At 45.1% G+C, this 20,304-nt stretch overlaps 1 protein-coding gene across 1 annotated transcript in view; it reads right to left on the bottom strand.

Annotated features, from left to right (window-relative positions):
• Wdfy4 (WDFY family member 4) overlaps positions 1-20,304 on the bottom strand; it is a 237,520-nt gene that overhangs the window by 178,364 nt on the left and 38,852 nt on the right. The window contains exons 9-12 of the mRNA XM_029541917.1: positions 19,112-19,564; positions 16,471-16,575; positions 14,650-14,840; positions 7,478-8,055 (exon numbers count right to left, since the gene is read on the bottom strand). Coding sequence (XP_029397777.1) covers positions 7,478-8,055; positions 14,650-14,840; positions 16,471-16,575; positions 19,112-19,564 — 1,327 coding nt within the window. The remainder of the gene's footprint in view (positions 1-7,477; positions 8,056-14,649; positions 14,841-16,470; positions 16,576-19,111; positions 19,565-20,304) is intronic.

The following is a 20,304-nucleotide window of genomic DNA, read 5'->3' on the forward strand; positions in this document are numbered from 1 at the left end:
AGGAAGAGGAAGAAGAAGAAGAAGAAGAAGAAGAAGAAGAAGAAGAAGAAGAAGAAGAAGAAGAAGAAGAAGAAGAAGAAGAAGAAGAAGAAGATAATGATTCCTGATTGGAAGGAGCTTCCTTCTGGACTCTAAAAGACACAGCCACAGACAGTGACTCTTGTAGCTCCCCATCCACGTCATACCACAAGCTTATCCTCAGATGTCCATACCCAGCACTGTCTATGGACAATAGGAGGCCTCGATGGGGAGGGAACCCCAGAGCCATACTGCACTCCCCAATCTACCAATGTCCGGCTGCGTTGTACAGTGGCTGTGGAGAAGCGCCTAATGGCTCCCAGACAACAGCATTTAGCAAATCCTAGCCAATCGACATCCCGAGCACATCTACACGTGGGGTGTGTGCTCACATGCCTTGCAAATAGTTGTGTTCTGTAACGTCCAGTGTATTGTATGCATGTAATATGCAATGTGTGTACCATGTGTGCCCTGTATATTTGTGCTTCTATATTGTATATGGTATGTTTGCTCATAGAAATGGCACTTTATGTACTTAGGAAACCACAGGTATACTTTGGGACTATATAATATGTAACTTCTATTTTATTGATGTGCTAAAGACGTTTTCTAAAGTTTTTTTAAAGTTTCTTTATTGCAGGGGGCGGGGAGGGCATGCCATGGTATGCATGCGGAGGTCAGAGGACAGCCAAAAGGAGTTTGCTCTTGCCTTCTGCCAGGTACTGTACTCAAGTCATACAGCTTGGTGGGAAGTCCTTGACCTACTCAGCCACCCTCTGGAAACATCTATCTTCTTTTTCATGAAAATAGATTTCTGAAATTGTAGATATTACTCATGTTAAATGAAGTCTTGCTGTGAAGAGGCCAGCATGTGACACATGCTTGCTCAGAAAGCTTCTGCTGTGACACTTCCAATGCTCAGCTGTCCTCCGTAACCCTTGCCTCACCAGAGTCACCTGAGGAGTCTAGGAAGTAAAGCGCTGGCAGACTTGGTGAGCCCGGGAAACACACAGCCAAGGCACAGAGCCAGCCGGACTCCAGCTCCCATACCCTCTTCCTTTAATCCCTGGAGACTGGGTTGGCTCTGCAGAAGAGAGAATGGAGAGGCTTCCTGCCCCAGAAGATTCCATGTCAGGGGTAGGGAAAAGATGGGGTAGCCTGCCTGTGAGTCCCAGCCTGGCCTTGGCCCTGCCCTCCACCCTATGTCTGTCTGGAAACCTAGAGTTTCACTTCCTGTTCTTTTCTTCTTTTCTTTTTTCTTTTCTTTTCTTTTCCTTTTCTCTTCTCTTCTCTGCTTTTCTTTCTTTTTAATTAGATATTTTCTTTATTTACATTTCAAATGTTATCCCCTTTACTAGTTTCCCCTCTGAAAATCTCCTATCCCCTCTCACCTCCCCCTGCTCCCCAACCTGCTCACTCCCTCATCCAGGCCCTGACATTCCCCTATACTGGGGAGCAGGGGAGGGGAATAGAGCCTTCACAGGACCAAGGGCCTCTCCTCCCATTGATGACTGACTAGGCCATCCTCAGTTACATATGCAGCTAGAGACACAAGTCCCACCATATGTTTTCTTGATTAGTGGTTTAGTCCCAGGGAGCTCTGGGAGGTACTGGTTAGTTCATATTGTTCCTCCTATCAGGCTGCAAACCCCTTCAGCTCCTTGGGTCCTTTCTCTAGCTCCTTCATTGAACACAGGGTCACATCCTGTTCTTAAACACCAGGAAAGGTCGAAGCCAACCATCTGTCTTACTGAGGGAAATGTTCTCTTTTAGAAATGTAGCTCTTAACATGGTTTAAAATGTGTAAACGAGGGTGACATCAGACACATATCCGTCATTTATAAAGAAGCAGGGCTGTGCACCCTGTAGAATACAGCCTGAACTTTAAACACAAGCTTCTCAGGCCACGATGAGAAACTGATTTGGCAGTTCATCACCTCTATTGTGGGAAGAAAACATGCACAAAGCATGTACACACACACACACACACACACACACACACACACACACACACCCTTTGTAAATGAACTAGGTTCACATTCTGACTCTCATTCATGACCCTGGGCTGTTCCTCACTCTCAGGTTTGTTTTTCTCACTGATAAAATTCTTAGATGAGGGAGGAAATTAAATGAAAACAAACATTCAAGTTGGGTCTTAAGGACAGTCATCAATGGACTATTGTTTCTCCTCTTCCTCAGTGCTATCTGAGGCCAACAAACATGCCCTCCAAGAGCTGGGAGAGTAATCTGAACAAGCTTCCTGACTGACTTAGCAAGTTAACCTGTGTGGCCTCAGATCCCCTAAGCAGAGTCTCCTCTGAGCATTTCCCTGGAACGCAGAGATCTGGCTTTACTGAGAATATATGCTCCCCAACACAGAGCTAAGAGGGCAGAGCATCGGGGTCTGGCAAGGCCTGGCTGGTACAAGGCAGTCACAAACTCCAGCAGGCATCTCTATAGATTCAGAAAGTCAGGGAAGGGTCACTTTCATGGAGAACTTATGAGGTATAATTAAAAGTGATGCCCCACACAAGCAACCTTCAAGGACAGCCATGAACATAGGATCAGACTCTCAAAAGACACAGGAGATAAAACTGCTGTGATCCATGTGGTTGAAGAATTAAGGGAGACATAATGTGAGCCCAGGAAAAGGACAATAAGACCATAAAGCTAATTTTTAAAGGACTAAGAAGTCTCTCTCTCTCTCTCTCTCTCTCTCTCTCTCTCTCTCTCTCTCTCTCTCTCTCTCTCTCTCTCTCTCCCTCTGTGTGTGTCCTTTAAATTTTGAAACAAAGCCTAAGTATCTAGTGGTAGACATCAGATTAGGTACAGTCAGTAGGAGACTCTGGTGAACTGAAAGAGAGACCAGCATAGAGTTCGGGAAGAGTGAGTACCAAGAGGCATTGAGAAGAGAGAGGTAGAGACACGGGGGGAAGGATGGGTTAGCAAGGCACATGTCTGTCTTAGGTCCAAAAATCTATAGCATATATTTTTAAAAGGTTGAAAGGGGGCAAACATATAGAAATGATGATGGACAGAGATTTCCAGATATGGTAATTTCCATGGAAATCAAACAGAACCAAGTTTCATAGAATCCACAACAGGACACTCGAAGTGAAACCACAAAGCAGGATTAATGCAGCTCTTTAAAGAAAGCAAACAAGGCTGAGGAATCAGCGTGTGGCACTGACAAAGATTTTTCCAGAGAAGATTAGTTAACAGCCACGTCGAAAGCAATGGCTAAGAGGACCTTTCATGTGTTCCAAGAAACCAACCGTTGGTCCAAAGTGCATGCCGAGCAAAAATATCTTCCCACCATTAGGAAGAAAATAAGTATTTTTTCAGACTAATAAAACTTAGAAAGTTTGTCGCAAATAGACTTTAAAGAAAGAAAAAAAAAAAAACGCAGCGGTGTTCTATAGGAAACAAAATAATACAGATTAAAAGGAGCGGGCATAGGAGGAAAGGGGGTATGGGTAATATGGAGATAAGCCTAAATAAACTTTGAGCAAAAAGTAGATAAAAGGCTGAGAGATTAGCTGAAATAAAGTGAAGCTGCACTACAAATCAACATTAAAATACAAGTTAGTGTAGCAGTGCTAAGAACTCCACAGTTCTTTCTGTATTAATACAAAGGAGATGAAGGCAAAATTTAACTTTAAACAGTTTGAAAAGACCTGATGAATTACTTCAGGGCAATCATTAAAACACCAAGCAGAGAGATTATGCACTGAATACTAATATAAAACATTGAATTGAAAATCCAGCTATTCAGATACGAAAGAAAATGTGGGCCAAATATAAAATAACACAGTGGAAAATGGATATGCACCTGAAGAATAGTTTGATCCATGTCACTCATCCTGAAAAATAATTCAAAACTAAATGTCTTAATTTAAAGCCTGAAACCTGAACCTGCTAAAGGAACACATGTCAGGTCCAGTAACACATGTCATAGGTCCAGTAATACATGTTACAGGTCCAGGAACACATGGTATAGGCCCAGGAACACATGATACAGGTCCAGGCAGGAACTTTCTGAGCAGGACTCTAGTAGCACAAGAAATAGTTCCAAGAGTCAGCAAATGAGCTTATATAAAATTAAAGAACCTCTCCGTGGCAAAGGCAGCTGTTGCCAGGGAGAAAGGACAACAGGCTACAGAACAGGAGAAAATCTTTGCCAACTGTATTTCAGACAGAAGTTGGTATCTAAAACACATGAAGTACTGCAGAAATTAAACAGTAAAGGCAACAAAACTTACGATCAATAAAATGAGTGTTCTCAAAAGGAGAAACACAAAATGCCAATAAGTATTTTTTTTTAAAGTGTTCGACATCGTTAACCTTTAGAGAAATGCAAATTAAAACGTCTGTAAGATTCTGTCTCACCTCATTCAGAATAGCTAACACCAAAGCCCAAATCAAAAGCCAAACAAAAAACTGATAACAAATGCTGGCAACTGTGTAAAGAGAAATGGGCTTGTAATCTCTGCTGCTGAGGATGTAAACTTGTACAGCCATGATGGAAATAACTGTGGAGGCTTCCAAACACTACAGAGAGAGCTAGGCTGCGACTGGGCTATGGCATTCTTAGGCACATTCCCAGTGGACTTTATGTCCCACTTTATGTCCCACCACAGAGATACTATCACATCTGTGTTTACTGCTGCTTTATTCACAGTAGCAAGGAAACTAAATACACACACACAGAGAGAGACTGTGTGTGTGTGTGTGTGTGTGTGTGTGTGTGTGTGTGTGTGTGTGTGTGTGTGTGTGTGTGTGTGTGTGTGTGTGTGTGTGTGTGTGTGTGTGTGTGTGTGTGTGTGTGTGTGTAAATGTGAATAAAGACAAGGAACTAGACTAGTCTGTGGGCTAGAAGGGAGAGTTTCAGAGAGAGGAGTTGCAGAAGTTGTCGAGCACATGAGATGTACAAGTGGAAGGGGATGCTGAGATGGGAAAGGTATAGTGAGAGATGGGCCAGAGAGGTGGGAAGAGAGAATCAGTGAAAAGTAAGTTATACATGAAATTGCCATAAAGAAACATGTTACTGAAGAAAATTGTTATTTTGTATGCAAATTAAATATAAATGTTAATATGTTAGTAGATACATATTCTCCACTATAGTGGTTTTTAATATATATTCCTTGACAAGTGACATGCCAAGCTGACTTAACAATTTAATAATATTGGAAAACAACTCTGAGTTTGATTCAATGGTCAAAAACTGGACATTGTTCTAACAATTAGAGGGCATGTATTCTTCCCATGCCCATGTGGGGTATTTATGAAAATGTATCACCTTTATGTCCATGTAGTTAAAACTAATTAATTCTAAACAATAAGAACAACACAGCCAACTTTATCTCTCTGTAGTGAAGATGGCAGTGAACAGCAGAAGATGAAGAGGGCTGGTCTGTAACATTGCAACAAAGACACCAAGCAGAGATCACAAAGGAGGGCAGAAAAGCACGGAGCTACATAACAATGTAACACCAACAGCAGTGGGCAGGGACTGGAAAGCATATAGAGAAATGCAGGGATTTAAAACACAGATTGGTCTCCTAACCATCCGAGGCAAGAAAAAGATTCCAGAATAAGCCCAAAGGGAAAATAATAAGGACAAAGGAGAAGAAAATAAAACACTGAGGTAAGAGAAACAAGAAATGCCAAAAACTGTTCTCATGACCAATTAAAAATGAATTTCTGGCCAAAACGCTGAAGGGAGGGAGGCAAGGCAGTCACTGTGCAGGATGCTCGAGATGAGAGGCAGGACAACCCAGCTGAGACAAATGCTAAGAGACACCAGGGCCTGCCAGCACACACTGCATTCCTGGCTACTCACAAGGCTGAGCAGGATGATATCTTGAGCCCAGAAGTTTGAGGCTAACCTGGGCAACATAGGAAAAAGCATACCCCCTTATATCGTGTGTGTGTGTGTGTGTGTGTGTGTGTGTGTGTGTGTGTGTGAGACAGAGAGAGAGAGAGAGACAGAGACAGAGACAGAGAGAGACAGAGAGACACAGAGAGACAGAGAGACAGCAAGAAGAAAACAGCAAGCCTGGTGGTGGTGACACATGCCTTTAAACCCTGCACTCTGGAAGCAGAGGCAGGTCTCTGAGTTCAAGGTTGGCCTGTTCTATAGCGTGAGTTCTGGTACAGCCAGGGCTGCGCAGAGAAACCCTGCACTGAAAAAAAAAAAAAAACAGAAAAAAGCAGCCGCCTTTTCTGATAAATTGAAAATTGGATTAAAAAAAAGGGAGGGGAATAATTTTGAACACTAACGTGACCTTGGCAAGTTCAAAATAAACAGAAATTTGCTCTCCAATAAGAATTGTTCCCACAAGAAAGCTCCAGGCTAACACACAGTCCGGCTCTAGAAATATTTATACACTGACTGCCAGGGAACAGGGACAGGCCAACCGATGGCTGGGGAGCTTAAATTTAACAGTAAAAACTGAATCTCAAAAAACCAAAGGCTCTCAACATAGATACTAAATCCCTTCTAAAATTAGTGACTCGGGTTGATAATACATGTTACCACCTTGGCTTGTGCAGGGACGCAATGTTAGACATGATTGGGTCTGTTTGTGACAGCACAGCCACAGATGCAAGATTAGAAACAGAAAACCCATTACTAGGCCAAATTATCCACAAAACAAAATGTATCTTATGATTGTCTCAGTATATGGAGATTTAGCAGCCATTGCTCTCACCTCCAGAAAATGGGGACCTTCTCCGGACAAACTGTACTGACTCCCAATACGGACATCCCCACAGCATTGATGCCATTTGTCTTTGTTGCTTGTGTGAAATGAAAAAGGGCATTGACTACTGACACCATCTTTCCTCTTCTTCCACCCTCCAATTTGTGGGATGGGTCCCATTCCTTGCTTTAGTGGAACTAAGTTCTTCTACAGTCAAACGTTTTAGCAAAAATCTGAGCTATTGAGAGGCACTGCTTGTGGAAAGGAGAAGGTAGTCTTTGCTAGGAAAAATTGCAGGGGTACAAAAGACAACAATGAGCCCTGTGGTTGGACCTGTGGTTTCTGCTCTAACAAACTGAAAGTGCTCACCCAATCCCCTGGCAGCACTCCGGGAAGGAGATGAGACCACAGAGGCCAAGGCAGCCTGCATATCCAAGAAGACCCACCTAAACGACAAGGAGCACAGAGTGTCCCAGAGGAGAAAGTCTGCCTCATGAAGGCCTGCTCTTGCCTTCCAGCACTCAGAAGCCTTGCGGGTTCTCAAGCAAATCAATGGACAATTCCAGGCCTACGCTGACTTGGGTCAAACTTGCTATGAGCCTTAGAGGACCTTAGAGTCCTCCAAGCGACTTAAAGTCTGGCAATTCCGTGGCACACCTAACTACCCACTATACACACGGGGATATCTGTATAAAAAGGAATGGACCACAGACCCACTGGTGACCCACAGCAGAAGCAGCCAGCCCAGCTCTAACCTGTCCTCCAGGTCTGGCCACTGCTTGAATTTGCCTTGGCAGCCGCCAGTCTCTCCCTTTCGAGAATCCACAGAAGGCTCCTGCCCAGCCCTGGCTGGCTCCATCAGGTCTCCCCGCAGGTGGAGGGTACCACTGGCCATGCTCTCTAGGAAGCTGAGAATCTGTAGGCAGCTCTGCAGCCTGGGTGGGAACTGGCAGTTGGAGGAGAAGGCACAGCTTAGCAAATCCATGAAGGGCCTGGCTTTCATGTCAGATGAAGAGTCCCACTGAGTGTGCTCCTCCTCTGGGGCCCCAAAACAGCCCAGCAGACAGAGGTCCTCAGCCAGCTTCTCAAAGAGCCCATTGCTCCTGAAGAAGTGCTCATTGACAGGGTCCAAGTGCAGAGCGGCAGACACCACACAAAGGGTGTGTAACACCAGCTCCAGGGTCTGGCTGGGGGACACTGCACCCCATGTTGTCACTGCTGGTACTTGGAGGGACCCCTCCAGGTCGGAAAGCAGGGACAGCAGCCCATTGAAGCCACTGGAGACACGGAATGCAGCATGGCCCTTGGGGGTCTCCAGGATCCGGAGCAGAGACTGAAAGAACAAGCAAAGAAAATACATGAAATCCAGCAGGCGAGTCAGGACCACCTATGTGAAATCCAGCAGGGGTCAGGACCACCTACATGAAATCCTGCAGGCGGGTCAAGACCACCTACGTGAAACCCAGCAGGCGGGTCAAGACCACCAACAAGCCCATTCGCCACAACCCAGCGCTGTTAGTCACACACTCCTGAAACTAGGCAAGCTAACAGTTCTCAAACATTATGATATCAATCTTGTTCATTTAGCTATTATTTTAGGTTGTCCATGTGTGTCTTTTCTTAAACGGTGGTCTTTAAAGGTCCACCTACCTGCTGGCATCTTTACAGAAAGGTCTTTCCCTCACAGAGACTCTCAATCTCTGTGACTCTTTCGGGGGAGGGGGTCGCGCATATCAGATATCCTGCATATCAGATACTTATATTATGATTTCTAACAGTAGATAAATTATAGTTATGAAGCAACAAAGTAATTTTATGGTTGGGGGAGTCACCACAACATAACGGATTGTGTTAAGGGTAGTGGCATTACAAAGGCTGAGAATCACTGTTCTAGAATGAGGTTTTGACTCCCGGCCCACAGCCCTCACCCCATCCTGAGAACATAACTTTTACACACGCTCACCACACACACACACACACACACACACACACACACACACACACACTCCTGTAGTTGCTTGGAAGTTTTCTCAGCTCTCCACCAAACTAGGAAGCCATTTGATTAGGAACCACACCAGACTTGCTCACCCCAATAGGAGTCAGATGCATTTAATTCTCTGGATGCAGAAAGGGCCATCTCTCCATGTGAAGGAGATAGATGGCGACATTGTAAAGCTTCCCTTATTACCCATTACCTCCCTCTCCATACAAGCAGTAGGGCTCTGCCACACGAGGAGAGAGAGGAGAGGCAATTTACTCATCAGCTGGTTATAAAGATGAGGATTTCCGATAGGCAGGACAAGCCTAGAGCAGTAGCTCTCAACCTAAATGCTCCAACCCTTTAATGCGGTTTATCAGGTCGTGGTGACACCCAACCTTTAATGCGGTTTATCAGGTCGTGGTGACACCCAACCTTTAATGCGGTTTATCAGGTTGTGGTGACCACAATCATAACATTCCTTTGTTGCTACCTTATGACTGTAATTTTGCTACTGATATAAATCATACTGTTAGACTATTATAAACCATAATATCTATGTTGCACAGACAGCCTACACGCTGTGTGAGAAATGTAGCTAAAGTAGTTAGAGCGCACACAGAACCCAACACTCTCCGGTTGGCTGAGAGATCTTAAGGCAACCTTATTTCTCTGTAAAAGCAAGTCTTCATGGAGCACGTGCAAAGTACATTTACTGGCCGCCGTACATGGTGTATAAAAATACCCCACACACAGAAGAGAAGGAGAGTGAGAAGAAAGAAAGAAAGAAAGAAAGAAAGAAAGAAAGAAAGAAAGAAAGAAAGAAAGAAAGAAAGAAAGAAAGAAAGAAAATAGGGAGGAGAGTGTGGGAGGGAGGGAATGGAGGAGATGTGGATAAGTATACATAAATATTTAAAACATATGGTCCTGGGTATTGGCCTCAAAGATAGCACTGGAGCACATCTGAGACCAGACATTTCTGACACATTTTTGGATAGTGGACGGCCTTTGTCGTAGGCTCTGGAGACGGATTTGGGTGCTTTATTCTTTTAGAAAGTTTGTGCTGTATCGAATCAAGGAAAAGGGCATTGTTCAAAATCATCTCTGGGAGGTTCAAGCTGTGGTTCAAAGGTCAAAAATGAAAAAGAGACTCCCACTATGGGCCTAGAGCCAATGCTTAACCACGTGGCTTAGGATGTGGAACTACAGCTTGTCAGGTAAAGGTCAACAGCCAGGGAACCTAGAGACTCAAAAACCCAAGACACAGACCAGCCCTTCAAGACAAGTATGTATTATGGGGTCAGAGCCAGATTCCTCCAGAAAGGGAGATGCTCAGGGAATGTGAAAGCTCATGGCACACCCCGGGTAAGACCCGTGTTTGTATAGACAGTCACAGCTACCTGCCGTAATCTCTGGAAACCCCTCCCTGTGTGAGCAACTCTCTCGCAACTCTAAAGCGTTGCTTCAGCTAAACAGGAAACTCACTCTGACTTTGAAGTGGGTTGTTGCCTTCCAAGTGATAATCCACACAGCAACGTAAGTTAGTGTGCTTATCTGGGACTGACTTTGTGCATGGTCATGGGATATACGCCATGAAAAGGTAAGACAATCACCAAGACATTAGGAAACCTCCTAAGTACTGACGTCAAACAGTACACTTTCTCCGAGAGTTTCTAGCGGCTCCTGACCACTAGGAGGTAGGTTCAAGCAAAAGGAATGAAGAAAGCCCTTTGTCACATGACACAGGCCAACGCAGATGCAAAAGGGGACAATGATAAAGCAATGCAAGATGGAAGATTGTAGCTAATTGTCTAAGCACTGGATGGTCATGGGACTCCCCCGGACCCCCGTAGGGAACAAACTCCAGTGGTCCAACATGATGCCAGACATGGCTAAGAAGAGTCCCATGCATCCTTCCAAGAGTGGTTAGAACAGACATTTTAAAAGAGAATCAATCCAACGGCAATTTTTACCCATGATCTGTGTCTCTCGGTGGGTGTCACCAGGATGGCCACTCTCTTCCCTCTGGTTGGGAGGGGGAGGAGAAATGGCTGCCCTTAATTGTTGCTTTGTTCGATTTATTAAATTCCAGGTCATTATCTAAAATGGGGGTAATCTCATTAGAATGTAGACTGCTCTATTATTTCTTGGGATGGGGTTAATTTCATATTTGCAGAGTCATAAAGTAAAGAGCCCAAAATCCAATTACAAAGGCTTAATTTCATAGCAACTAAAGAGAAACATTTCTATCATAAAGGAAAATAAATATTTCGGGACTTCGGGAAATGATTAGTCAGGAGCTGGGGGCCTGGGAGGAGGGGGTCTCCATTACTGTCATTCAACTTTGCGTGATAATGCATCACACAGGGTTCCGAGTCTGCCGAAAGGAATAAATCGAATCAACAGAAGTCAAAGTAATCAGGGTAGGGTTGACACACTTCAAGAAAGGTCAGCCTTAAGCACGTTTTCCCGTCCCTAACTCAGTTACCATGTCATTGGCTCTGAGTTAGTATTCCTCTAGCCTGAATCTATAAAATGGATGTCTGCTGCGTGGCGCTAACTGCGTTAGGACTAACAGGATTTATTTCACACCCTGTTATTTGTTATTCCTCGTAATTGTCCATGTGTCATGCTGGAAGACTGGGGAGGAAATGTGATTAAGCTCAGAGTTGAACAGCTAAATGTATATTAGCAAATCAATCTGAATTTGTGCATAACCCAATCACAGCCCCCCTGGCCACAGGGAGGAAATTCATTTGCTTACATTATCCTTTAACTCAGTTATCCTTTGCCACGATTGGTGGTGTAGCCACACAGCTTGGTGTTGGTACGGAAGTGCCACTGGATTCTAGAAACATCTACCCTGAGGTGGTCTTCTCCATATGTGTGATGTGACTGCTGCCCCCCCCCAAGAGCTGGAAACTTCACTGGGAAGGACACTGCCTGGCTCCTTGCCTGGGGTCCCAACGCTTCATGATGACCCCTCTTCACCTTCGATCTGATCCTCTGCATAAAACCAATGCCCTGGGCACAGCCAGCTTCTGACATGGTGATCCAGCCAGAGAGCTTGCTTCACATGGATGTTTGCGAAGATGCAAGGATCTCTTGGATGATTTAAAAGCAATCACAGATCCCACATCAGATATCAGCAAACATTCACTATCTGCTACTCATGTGCTCAGAATCTGGGCTAGGCTCCGGGGACCCAGCCTTCTCTACCACCCGCTGCACAGCAGTGTGTGGCAGTCCGAGTCCACTGAGGGTGACAGCAGCTCCTGAGGCCTCCTAACTGCCCAGCAGAGCTTTGGAGTGAGGAGAAGGCGGGAGGAGAGCCTGTTGGGCTCTGACTTTGTTAAATGAGCTCACAGAGGGCTCGTTCCTTATGAACTCTCTTGATGCTGTGTTTGTGAAATTATATTGAATCTGTAAAACACCATAATGGCTTTGCATTGCTAATTCTAGAAGTTCCGCCCTATTACCCAGGGGCTAGCTCTCCAATAAGATACCTCTGGGCTACGTAGTAAACAAGACAAACTCGCAGTGAGCAAGACAGAACACTCTTCTCCACTTTGGGTAGAAAGCTCCTTTCTGTTTCTCAGTACAGTCAGAGCATAGCTCTCCTCTATGGATCTGTATGGATTTCACTACAAACATCAGAAATAATTTTGTACCCAATGGAAAACCAAAGTCCTGGCTATGGTCCTTCCCCGTCCCTATCAGAACATGCAAATCCTGCCAACAAAAGCCTGAGCACGTGGAGTAGTGGGTCCATTCTTGGTTGCCAGGCTTCTCATTTGAGTGACCGTAGTCTTCGAAGCCCTCCGGATGCTTCTGCTTCAAACAGGAGGAAGCTAGCCCACACTAATCTCAGGTCTTACCCAACACTAAATTTCAGTGAATCCCTCGCCTTTCTCTGGTGCTAGGATCCTAGGGCCTCCCTCATGCTGGGCATGCCCTCTGCCACAGAGCCCCACCCAGCCCTCATCCATTTTTGTCTTAGCTCACATTATGGCACCAATGCATCTTTCAAAAGACATTTGTCTTTCCTTTTCTGTTTATTAGGGATCTCCTTCACTCGTTCTTTGCCCCACAGTTAAATCATTGCTTGGGATCTCATCATCCACCACGTGTATAGTTATGATCATGATGCTATTTTTCTCTTGAGCCCCTTGGAATGCTGAGGCGCTACCTTGAACTTCAGGCTAGGCAATGCGATGACAGGTATGAGTCCCTCAAATGTCGGGCATGGACTCTGCAGAAAATTAGACACAAGTTGCAAACACCACACTCCTCACATTAAAAAGGAATAGTAGAGAGAGAACCATAGCTAGGCCTGTTAGGTTTCGATGTCAGGGCAATTTCGTATTTTTCATAATGTTGCTCAGTAACCAGCTGTGGCAACCTCAGGAAACAAGGATGGGTTTCTTTGGGGTTGTATCTCACAGAGAGGTGACAATTTCTGCTTAAATCTACAGGGGAATATTTACATTTGTGTCCTGTAGCTCAAACAGCATGAAACTAAGGAGAATTGTTTTGTTTTGTTTTGTTTTTAATCACCAGTTGATTGCTCAGCCATTAAAGACTCAAGCTCACAATTGAAAGAACAAGTTAATTAATGTATTGATTAATTAAAATGGTAGTTGTTTGTTTGTTTGCTTGCTTGCTTGCTTGTTGAAGCACAAGGTCTCCATACATTTATAGCTTCAGCTTGCCTGGACCTCTCTATATAGATCAGATTGGCCTTAAACTCAAAGATTTGCTTACCACTGAATCCTGAGTGCTGGGACTAAAGGAATGTGCCACCACACCAGTTCCAAAATAGAATTTTTAAAAGGTATAATCCACAAAAGAATAAAGAAAAAAAGAGCAAAAATATATAAAAAGGGTGGTAAATTAATATTGTATATATTTCTTTGACTACTTTAAGATAATTTGATGGTTATTGGAAATATTACAAAAATAAATACTTCTCTTTACTGTACAAACGTGATAACGCAGCCTCACTAGTCCATTGGTGTCCTTGCCCCTACAGCTTTGGCTCTCGTCAGCTTCCATTCTAGCTCACACACTCTCCTCTGTGAGCTCCCAGACCAAGTGAAACTGCTCTGGCCTCTCTTACTGCGCTTTTTCCACAGCCACCAGTACCCATCAGGTATCTACCCAGAGCACCCACCTCCCTCCCTTAGGTGTGATCTTCACTCATGTTTTATGAACGCTGGTTCCTACGATTCCAGATAGCAAGGGCTAGTTCTCATTCTAATGTGTATCCCAAGCACTCTTGCCAGACCTGGGCATCGGTTGATGCTTGATCAATGAAGTCAGCAGAGCACCTGGTAAGCCCCTACTAATTCACACCCCACTTTCATGATCTATAGTGGTGCCTGGTAGTTGCTGCCTAGCCAAGGACTACATTTCCCGTCACCCCCTGCAGGTGATCAAGTCCTGCTGAAAAGTCTGTCCAAAGAAAACTGAAGCTAGAGTGTGTTGATTCCCAGCCTGAATGAGGATGTCTCATGCCATTCTTCCTAGCCCATCATCTTCCCTTATCTTTGAGCTGAGTTAAGTTCCTGCATGACAGCTGTTCCTGAATTGCAGTCCCAATTATTTACTGATTCTTCATTTAAAAAAGAAAAAAGGAAAAGAAAGAAAAGAAATTTAAGGTCAGATTTGGAGATGCACGTTTGGAATCCCAGCACTTGGGAGGTGGATGCAGGAGGATCAGGAGCTCCTTGCTCAAGACCATCCTTGACCACACAGTGAGTCCAAGGCCAGTCTGAACATCATAAGACCTTGTCTCAAGAAAGTTATATGCCAGGCAGCTAAGTATATGGGATTTATTTGTTATAGCAGCTAAAACTGCCTGGCACAACTATCTACCTATCCAGCACAACGAGGGTGAGTCACTTGGCGCCTTGGTCTGAGATAGCCAATCACAAAGGAGGACCTCACCTTGAGAAGATCCAGTTTCAGCTGCAGCTCCCCCTGAGTGGACGAACACAAAGCTCCCACAATGATGCTCATGTATTCCTCTGCATTGATGACTGAGAGCTGCTCCAAGATGCTGAGCGAGGGTCCCCGGTAGCACTCATCATCCAGGAAGATCTTGATGAAAGGCACCATGCCGTGGTCTTTTAGGACAACTGGGGACAAGACAGACAGGACAGTGGTAGAGAAAGGCGGGCCTTGGCACTGCAATCCGACCACAGGGAAAGCTTTTCCTTTCAACTCCCCAAGCCCCTTACACTTCATCCTCCCTGGCAAACAGTTTTGTGTTTTGTAATCCACACCCACAGTGGGTTCATAGGAAAAAGAAACATGGGTGCTGGAGAATTCAGAAGAAAAAAACCACATTCCTCACCAGCGAGAATTCTATCTAGGGGAAGAAAAAATTTCTTTGGTCAAGATCTTCCCATAGGAGAAAGTTAAAGATAGGACAGAATAAGTTCAAAGGACTTACTGTATGACAGAATGTTTAAAGTTAATGAAAATGTATTACTGTTTTGAAAAAAACAATTGTTTTTTGCAATCTAGGTAATACAGCCCTGGAGTGGTCAACCTCTCCATCTGGTTATTTACCTTCATTCCCGAATCCATGACCTGCACCAATTCTTTATCCTCTCTGCCATGGTTCTTTGTCAATGATTTATTTACTCTTTGAGAATTACGTATATTATATTTTGATCATATTATTTCCCCTACCCAACTCATCTAACTACGAACCCAATTTTATAAATTTTCTCTACAAAACAAAGAAGGCCAAACAAAACAAAACAAAGCAAAGCAAAGCAAAATCACCAAAAATAGATCCTGACTTTTGTTGGGAGTTGTTGGCCAATATTCCTGAGCATGGGACCTGCTCTGGGTGTTTTCCCAGCAGCTATCAATTGAGAATATTTCCTTAATTGGGTTTAGAATTCTGTCTTCTACCTAAAGTTTATAGCACGTAAACAAGAATTTAAGTTAGGGACATATTTAATTCCCCAGATCTTTCTCTGGGGAGAAAACTAAAGGAATCTACTTATGGTTTGCTTTTGTGACAGGCAATCCCAGGTTTTCCTTGCCCAGGCCTGGCATGTGGATTCATTCTAATTGAATAAAGACTCAGCATTGACTAGAGCCAAGAGCTTACTGTGGATTCGAGCCCTTCAGGTCCTGAGCGGTGACACTCAAACCATGGCGCACACACACTAAGTGAAACCATGCGGGGAGGATTCTGAGACTGAGCTGCAGCTACTACTCATTAACTGTCTGAGAGTCAGCCTACAAGTGTGAACTCTAACGAGCACTTCCAGGCAGCAATGTACAGGCTTTCCCCTGCTAAAGTGAAATAACAGGCTTTTACATTTAGCATAGTCACTCTTTGAGGGCTTCAGTGCCCTTGGCATCTAAGTCACCAAACTTACTGACAGCACCCATTACACCTGCTTCATGCATTGAAAAGGAGTCCCTTTTTTAAAAGAAAAACATGAGGGATTAACATTCTTAGATTTTGCTCTGTGGTTTATAAAAAGCAATGAAGCAAGACACTGATACTTTATACTTAGAAAGAAGGGAAAGGGGTTCTGTGGCCTCATTAATTTAGAACATGTTACATGAAGCATTTCTTGGTTATACAATATTAACAATGTTGACCAAGGTGTGAGTTTTATGGAAGATCACCATCAATTGGCAAATGGACATAGCCACCGTGCTGACACTGACTGTCCCTTGAATACCACCACAGTCCATGTTCTGTTGCAGATGACAGGGCGGGGTTAGAACTAGCATTACCTGCATTCCGAACAGAGCCTTGCAGAAGTGTGACCACAGTGTTCAGCATCACGTAGGTGAGTTCCCGCTCAGGATCCTGCACACCAGGACTGCACTCTTTGTTTCCTGCCATATTTAAGAATCAATACATATGTACTAAGTCTACATGGTACAATCCACAATCTCTTTGTCCTTTGGGGTCCTACCTTCCTAAGGAGAATAGAAGTGCAATGGTCCCATTAGAAGGGAGCATACACCTCAATTCTGAAGATACAACCCTGAAAATGCTAACCTCACTGTTTCTCCAGCTTGAGTACATCAGAAATCTGGACATCTAAAAGACTGTGGAGCCCCCTTGCTCAGAGCTGCTGGGCTAGATTTTGGATGAGACCAGGTAATTCTTGTATCTAACATGGCCCCAGGTGAAGCCGATAAGTCTGTTGCAACAGGCCCTCTGAATGAAGCACTCTCCTCTTGATGCCAAATCAGCCCTGACCTTCCCCTTATAACCTGGCACTCATGACTAGAAGGGACAGCTGCCAGCTCTTTAGCTGAGCTAAGTAGCAACTCAAGGGAATCTGGAACAGATAGACAGGCCACTAGATCCTTGAGGCTCAAACCAGGTTGATTAATCCACCTCTGATCCCCAGCGCTGCAGAAGTACCAAAACAAATTGAGAATTTAGCTTCTGTTTGGAGCATTGAAAACAAGTAAATGAACGAGAACAAGAAGAATTTATTTACCAGACACAGAGTGTGTAAGAATCAATATCAACAGGTCACATTTTAAAATGCAAAGTGCAAAGGAAAACTGGAAACATTCGCTCACAGAAAAAGCTAAACTCTTCTGGGAATGGTCATCAGCCTGGGGTCAGATCGAAAAGTAGATCTGACGCGATGCTGTTGAAAGGCATCGTCTGTCTAGGGTGCCACAGGAACACTCAGTAAGACTGTGTACTGACTCCCCTATGAACACAAGGAAACCAAGGGAGCTGCTGTGTTGACCTCATGCAGGAGAGAATTGGAGGTAAGAAGTTAGCTATGGTTGGAATGCTTCCCCCAAAGCCCTGTGCTGGGAGTGAAATCTCTAACTCACATAGTAATGGTACTTGCAGGTACATCCTCGGGACACAGTTGGCAATGGATGACGTCATGAGGAGGAGTATATAAACTGGCAGGATTGCTCTGTCTCACCGAGCGATGCTCTTCGCTGTATTATACTAGAGCAACAAGACTTTCTCCATATGCTGGCACCATGACACTGGACTCCCCAACCTCCAGAACTGTAAGCCAAATAAACTTCTATTTGGGAAGATAGCTCTGTGGTAGCTCACTGGACTGCAAGTAAACTTCTCTTCTTCATAAATTTTCTAGTCTGTAGTCTGTTACTATCACTATTCTGTTATAGTAACAAGAACACAGTCCAAAACTACCAAGCAAGAGAAAGAAGTACAGAGCCACCTACTTCCAAGGCTTGGTCTCTCTAAGGCCTACACAGAAGAATGTATACTAGAAACACATTGTCCTAAGTCCTCACCCTATTGGCAAACATTCTGGGTTGGACACAGTTCCTTCTGGAACTCCTGAAGGTGCCTAGGCTCAACCTCCCCCCAGAGCAATATTGAAATGATAGTATTACCCTGCGTGCAGGAATTCCTGGGCACCTGTTACGTGCCACACCCAACAATGGGTACCTTTCCCTTCATTCCTATGGGACCTGTGTCATAGCCACTGTCATTTTACAGGGGATAAAATGGTCTCGTAGAAGTGAGGTAACAGGATAAGACTGCCCTGCTTACAGCACAGCCGTGTTTCCAGCTGAGGCTGACAAGCTCCCACATTAACATGTTCTCCCTCGGCTTCTTCCTTTCCAAGAAGCAGAAAACAGACACATTAGCAGTGTTGACCAAAGTCTGGAGCAGAATTCCAAAAGCATTTGGTGGCTGGGAGCAGCTCCCGGGCCTGTCCCACCAGTGCAGCAAAAGGGAAGGAGAGAAGGGAAAGGCAGGGAGGCATAAGGTAGGCAGTTAGATCCCTGTGTCCTGCTGCCCCACCTCCTGGCTGGTCTCTCAAGGGCAGCAGGAAATGACAGATTGGAACAAACCAAGGGGGACAGGGGGAAGAGACTTTGTGCCTCACTTCTATTTGAAAATCACAGGAGGTGAGGATCTCAAAGCTCTATGCAAAGTGTTCCGGGGGGGGGGGCTAGTGTGGGGCACAGTAAAGCAGGTGTCTAGCTCATTTGGACTGAGAGACATTCTGGGTCAGCAGGACTCTGGAACTCCACTCTCAGTGGGAGATCACAAGCATACTTCATACTTCAGCAGACTCCACAAGCACCCTCAAAGCCTAGGTCTCTGCAGGCCCCCAGTACCCCTTTGCTTTACTGAGGGATCACAGTCCCCTGGTGGGTTTCATCTCTATACCCAGCGAGGAGTAACTTAAGAATTCCTTGAGTCCGTTTCTGGAGTTCACATAAAGTGTTGTCTGTCCCTCTCTGAGGAAGACTTGGAGACTGCCTGATCTTTGTGAAGCTATAACCCCAGAGCTCCTTTGTCTAGCCACCACGTTCACACTCTCCGTTACCCCGTAAGATGGTCAGATTGGCCCAGCCTGGATAGCAATGACCTCAGCCCATTTGCCCACCCCTTCTGAAGTCACACCTGACTTCCTCATGATCTTGGCCTGTTTCCGTAGCTGGGCCAGCAGCAGACCTAGTAGTCCCGAGTCCCGGAAGATGTCTGTGAAAAGCCGGTCACTCGCTGTGATCCTGAGGAGGCTTCGCAAGGCCACAAGGGTACAGGAGAGCTCCGAGCTCTCCTTGATCAGACGCTGCACCTTAGCCAGGACCTCGTGGGGCACATAGAGCAGCTTGAACACCAGAGTCTCCAAGAGCTGGAAAAAGTGCTCCTGTACCGGGGTGGGTTTCAGGGGAATAATCTCTGCAAACTGTGAGACGGGCTGCAGGGTCCACTCCAGGAGGAAGAAATTGCGAGGGTTCCAAGCCCACATGGTCTTGATGGCCAAAAGCACTTGAATGCAAAGGACAGAGTCACTGGCTCTGTGGAAAAGATTCTGCAGGACCTGGAAGGCCTGGAGATTCTTAACAGTCACTCCTGGGGATGAAAAGCAAACGTTCTGCAAGTTAGCTCCCTACCGGCCTGTCTAGAGATGCATCCTTGAGCTCTCACAGGGACTCAGCGTGTGGCGTTTCTCTTTTTTAGTTCCTTTAGATGTAAGTGCACATCTTAGACACCTAGAAATCTTCAGCGGCCATGACAGGGAAAGGGCTGCATCTGCATTCCAAAGATTGGCAACTGACTAAGTGTTCTAGTCATGACCACTCTGAACCACAGCGTGCCCATGATGCATGGGGGGGGGGGGGAAGCAAGGGGGGCAGGGGGAGGAAGCAAGAGTCTCACTAACTGCCCTGTCTGTGGCTACGTCTTAAGCATTCCTTGTGGATTTGGGATCTACTGAGGTAGATAAACATATACTATCAGAAATAACCCAACCGGTTTCTTCTTGCTCAAACCGAGATAGACGGCTGGTCCACCTTATATCTCCACAGAACAAAGCTGGGTCAGGAGATTCGGGGTCTATCAGCTAGAATCAAGTTATGCTGTAGATAACTGTTCAAGGTCAGATTTCCATCTAGACAGCTGAAAGGATGCACCTTCCTTACCCACTCGGGCTTTCTCTTCCACCCCTATTGTCTCTCACCCCAGAATACCTGGTTCAAAGCTCCTGCCTGTATGTATTTCTGCCTTGGATTTGCTAAAACTATGAGGCTGTCCGCTGCCAGCCATCTCAGACCCTCTTTGTCTAGATTCTGCCCAACACTCTTCTCCAGCAG

The sequence above is a fragment of the Mus pahari genome, chromosome 8 (genome assembly GCF_900095145.1).
Source record: "Mus pahari chromosome 8, PAHARI_EIJ_v1.1, whole genome shotgun sequence".
Classification (NCBI taxonomy): domain Eukaryota; kingdom Metazoa; phylum Chordata; class Mammalia; order Rodentia; family Muridae; genus Mus; species Mus pahari.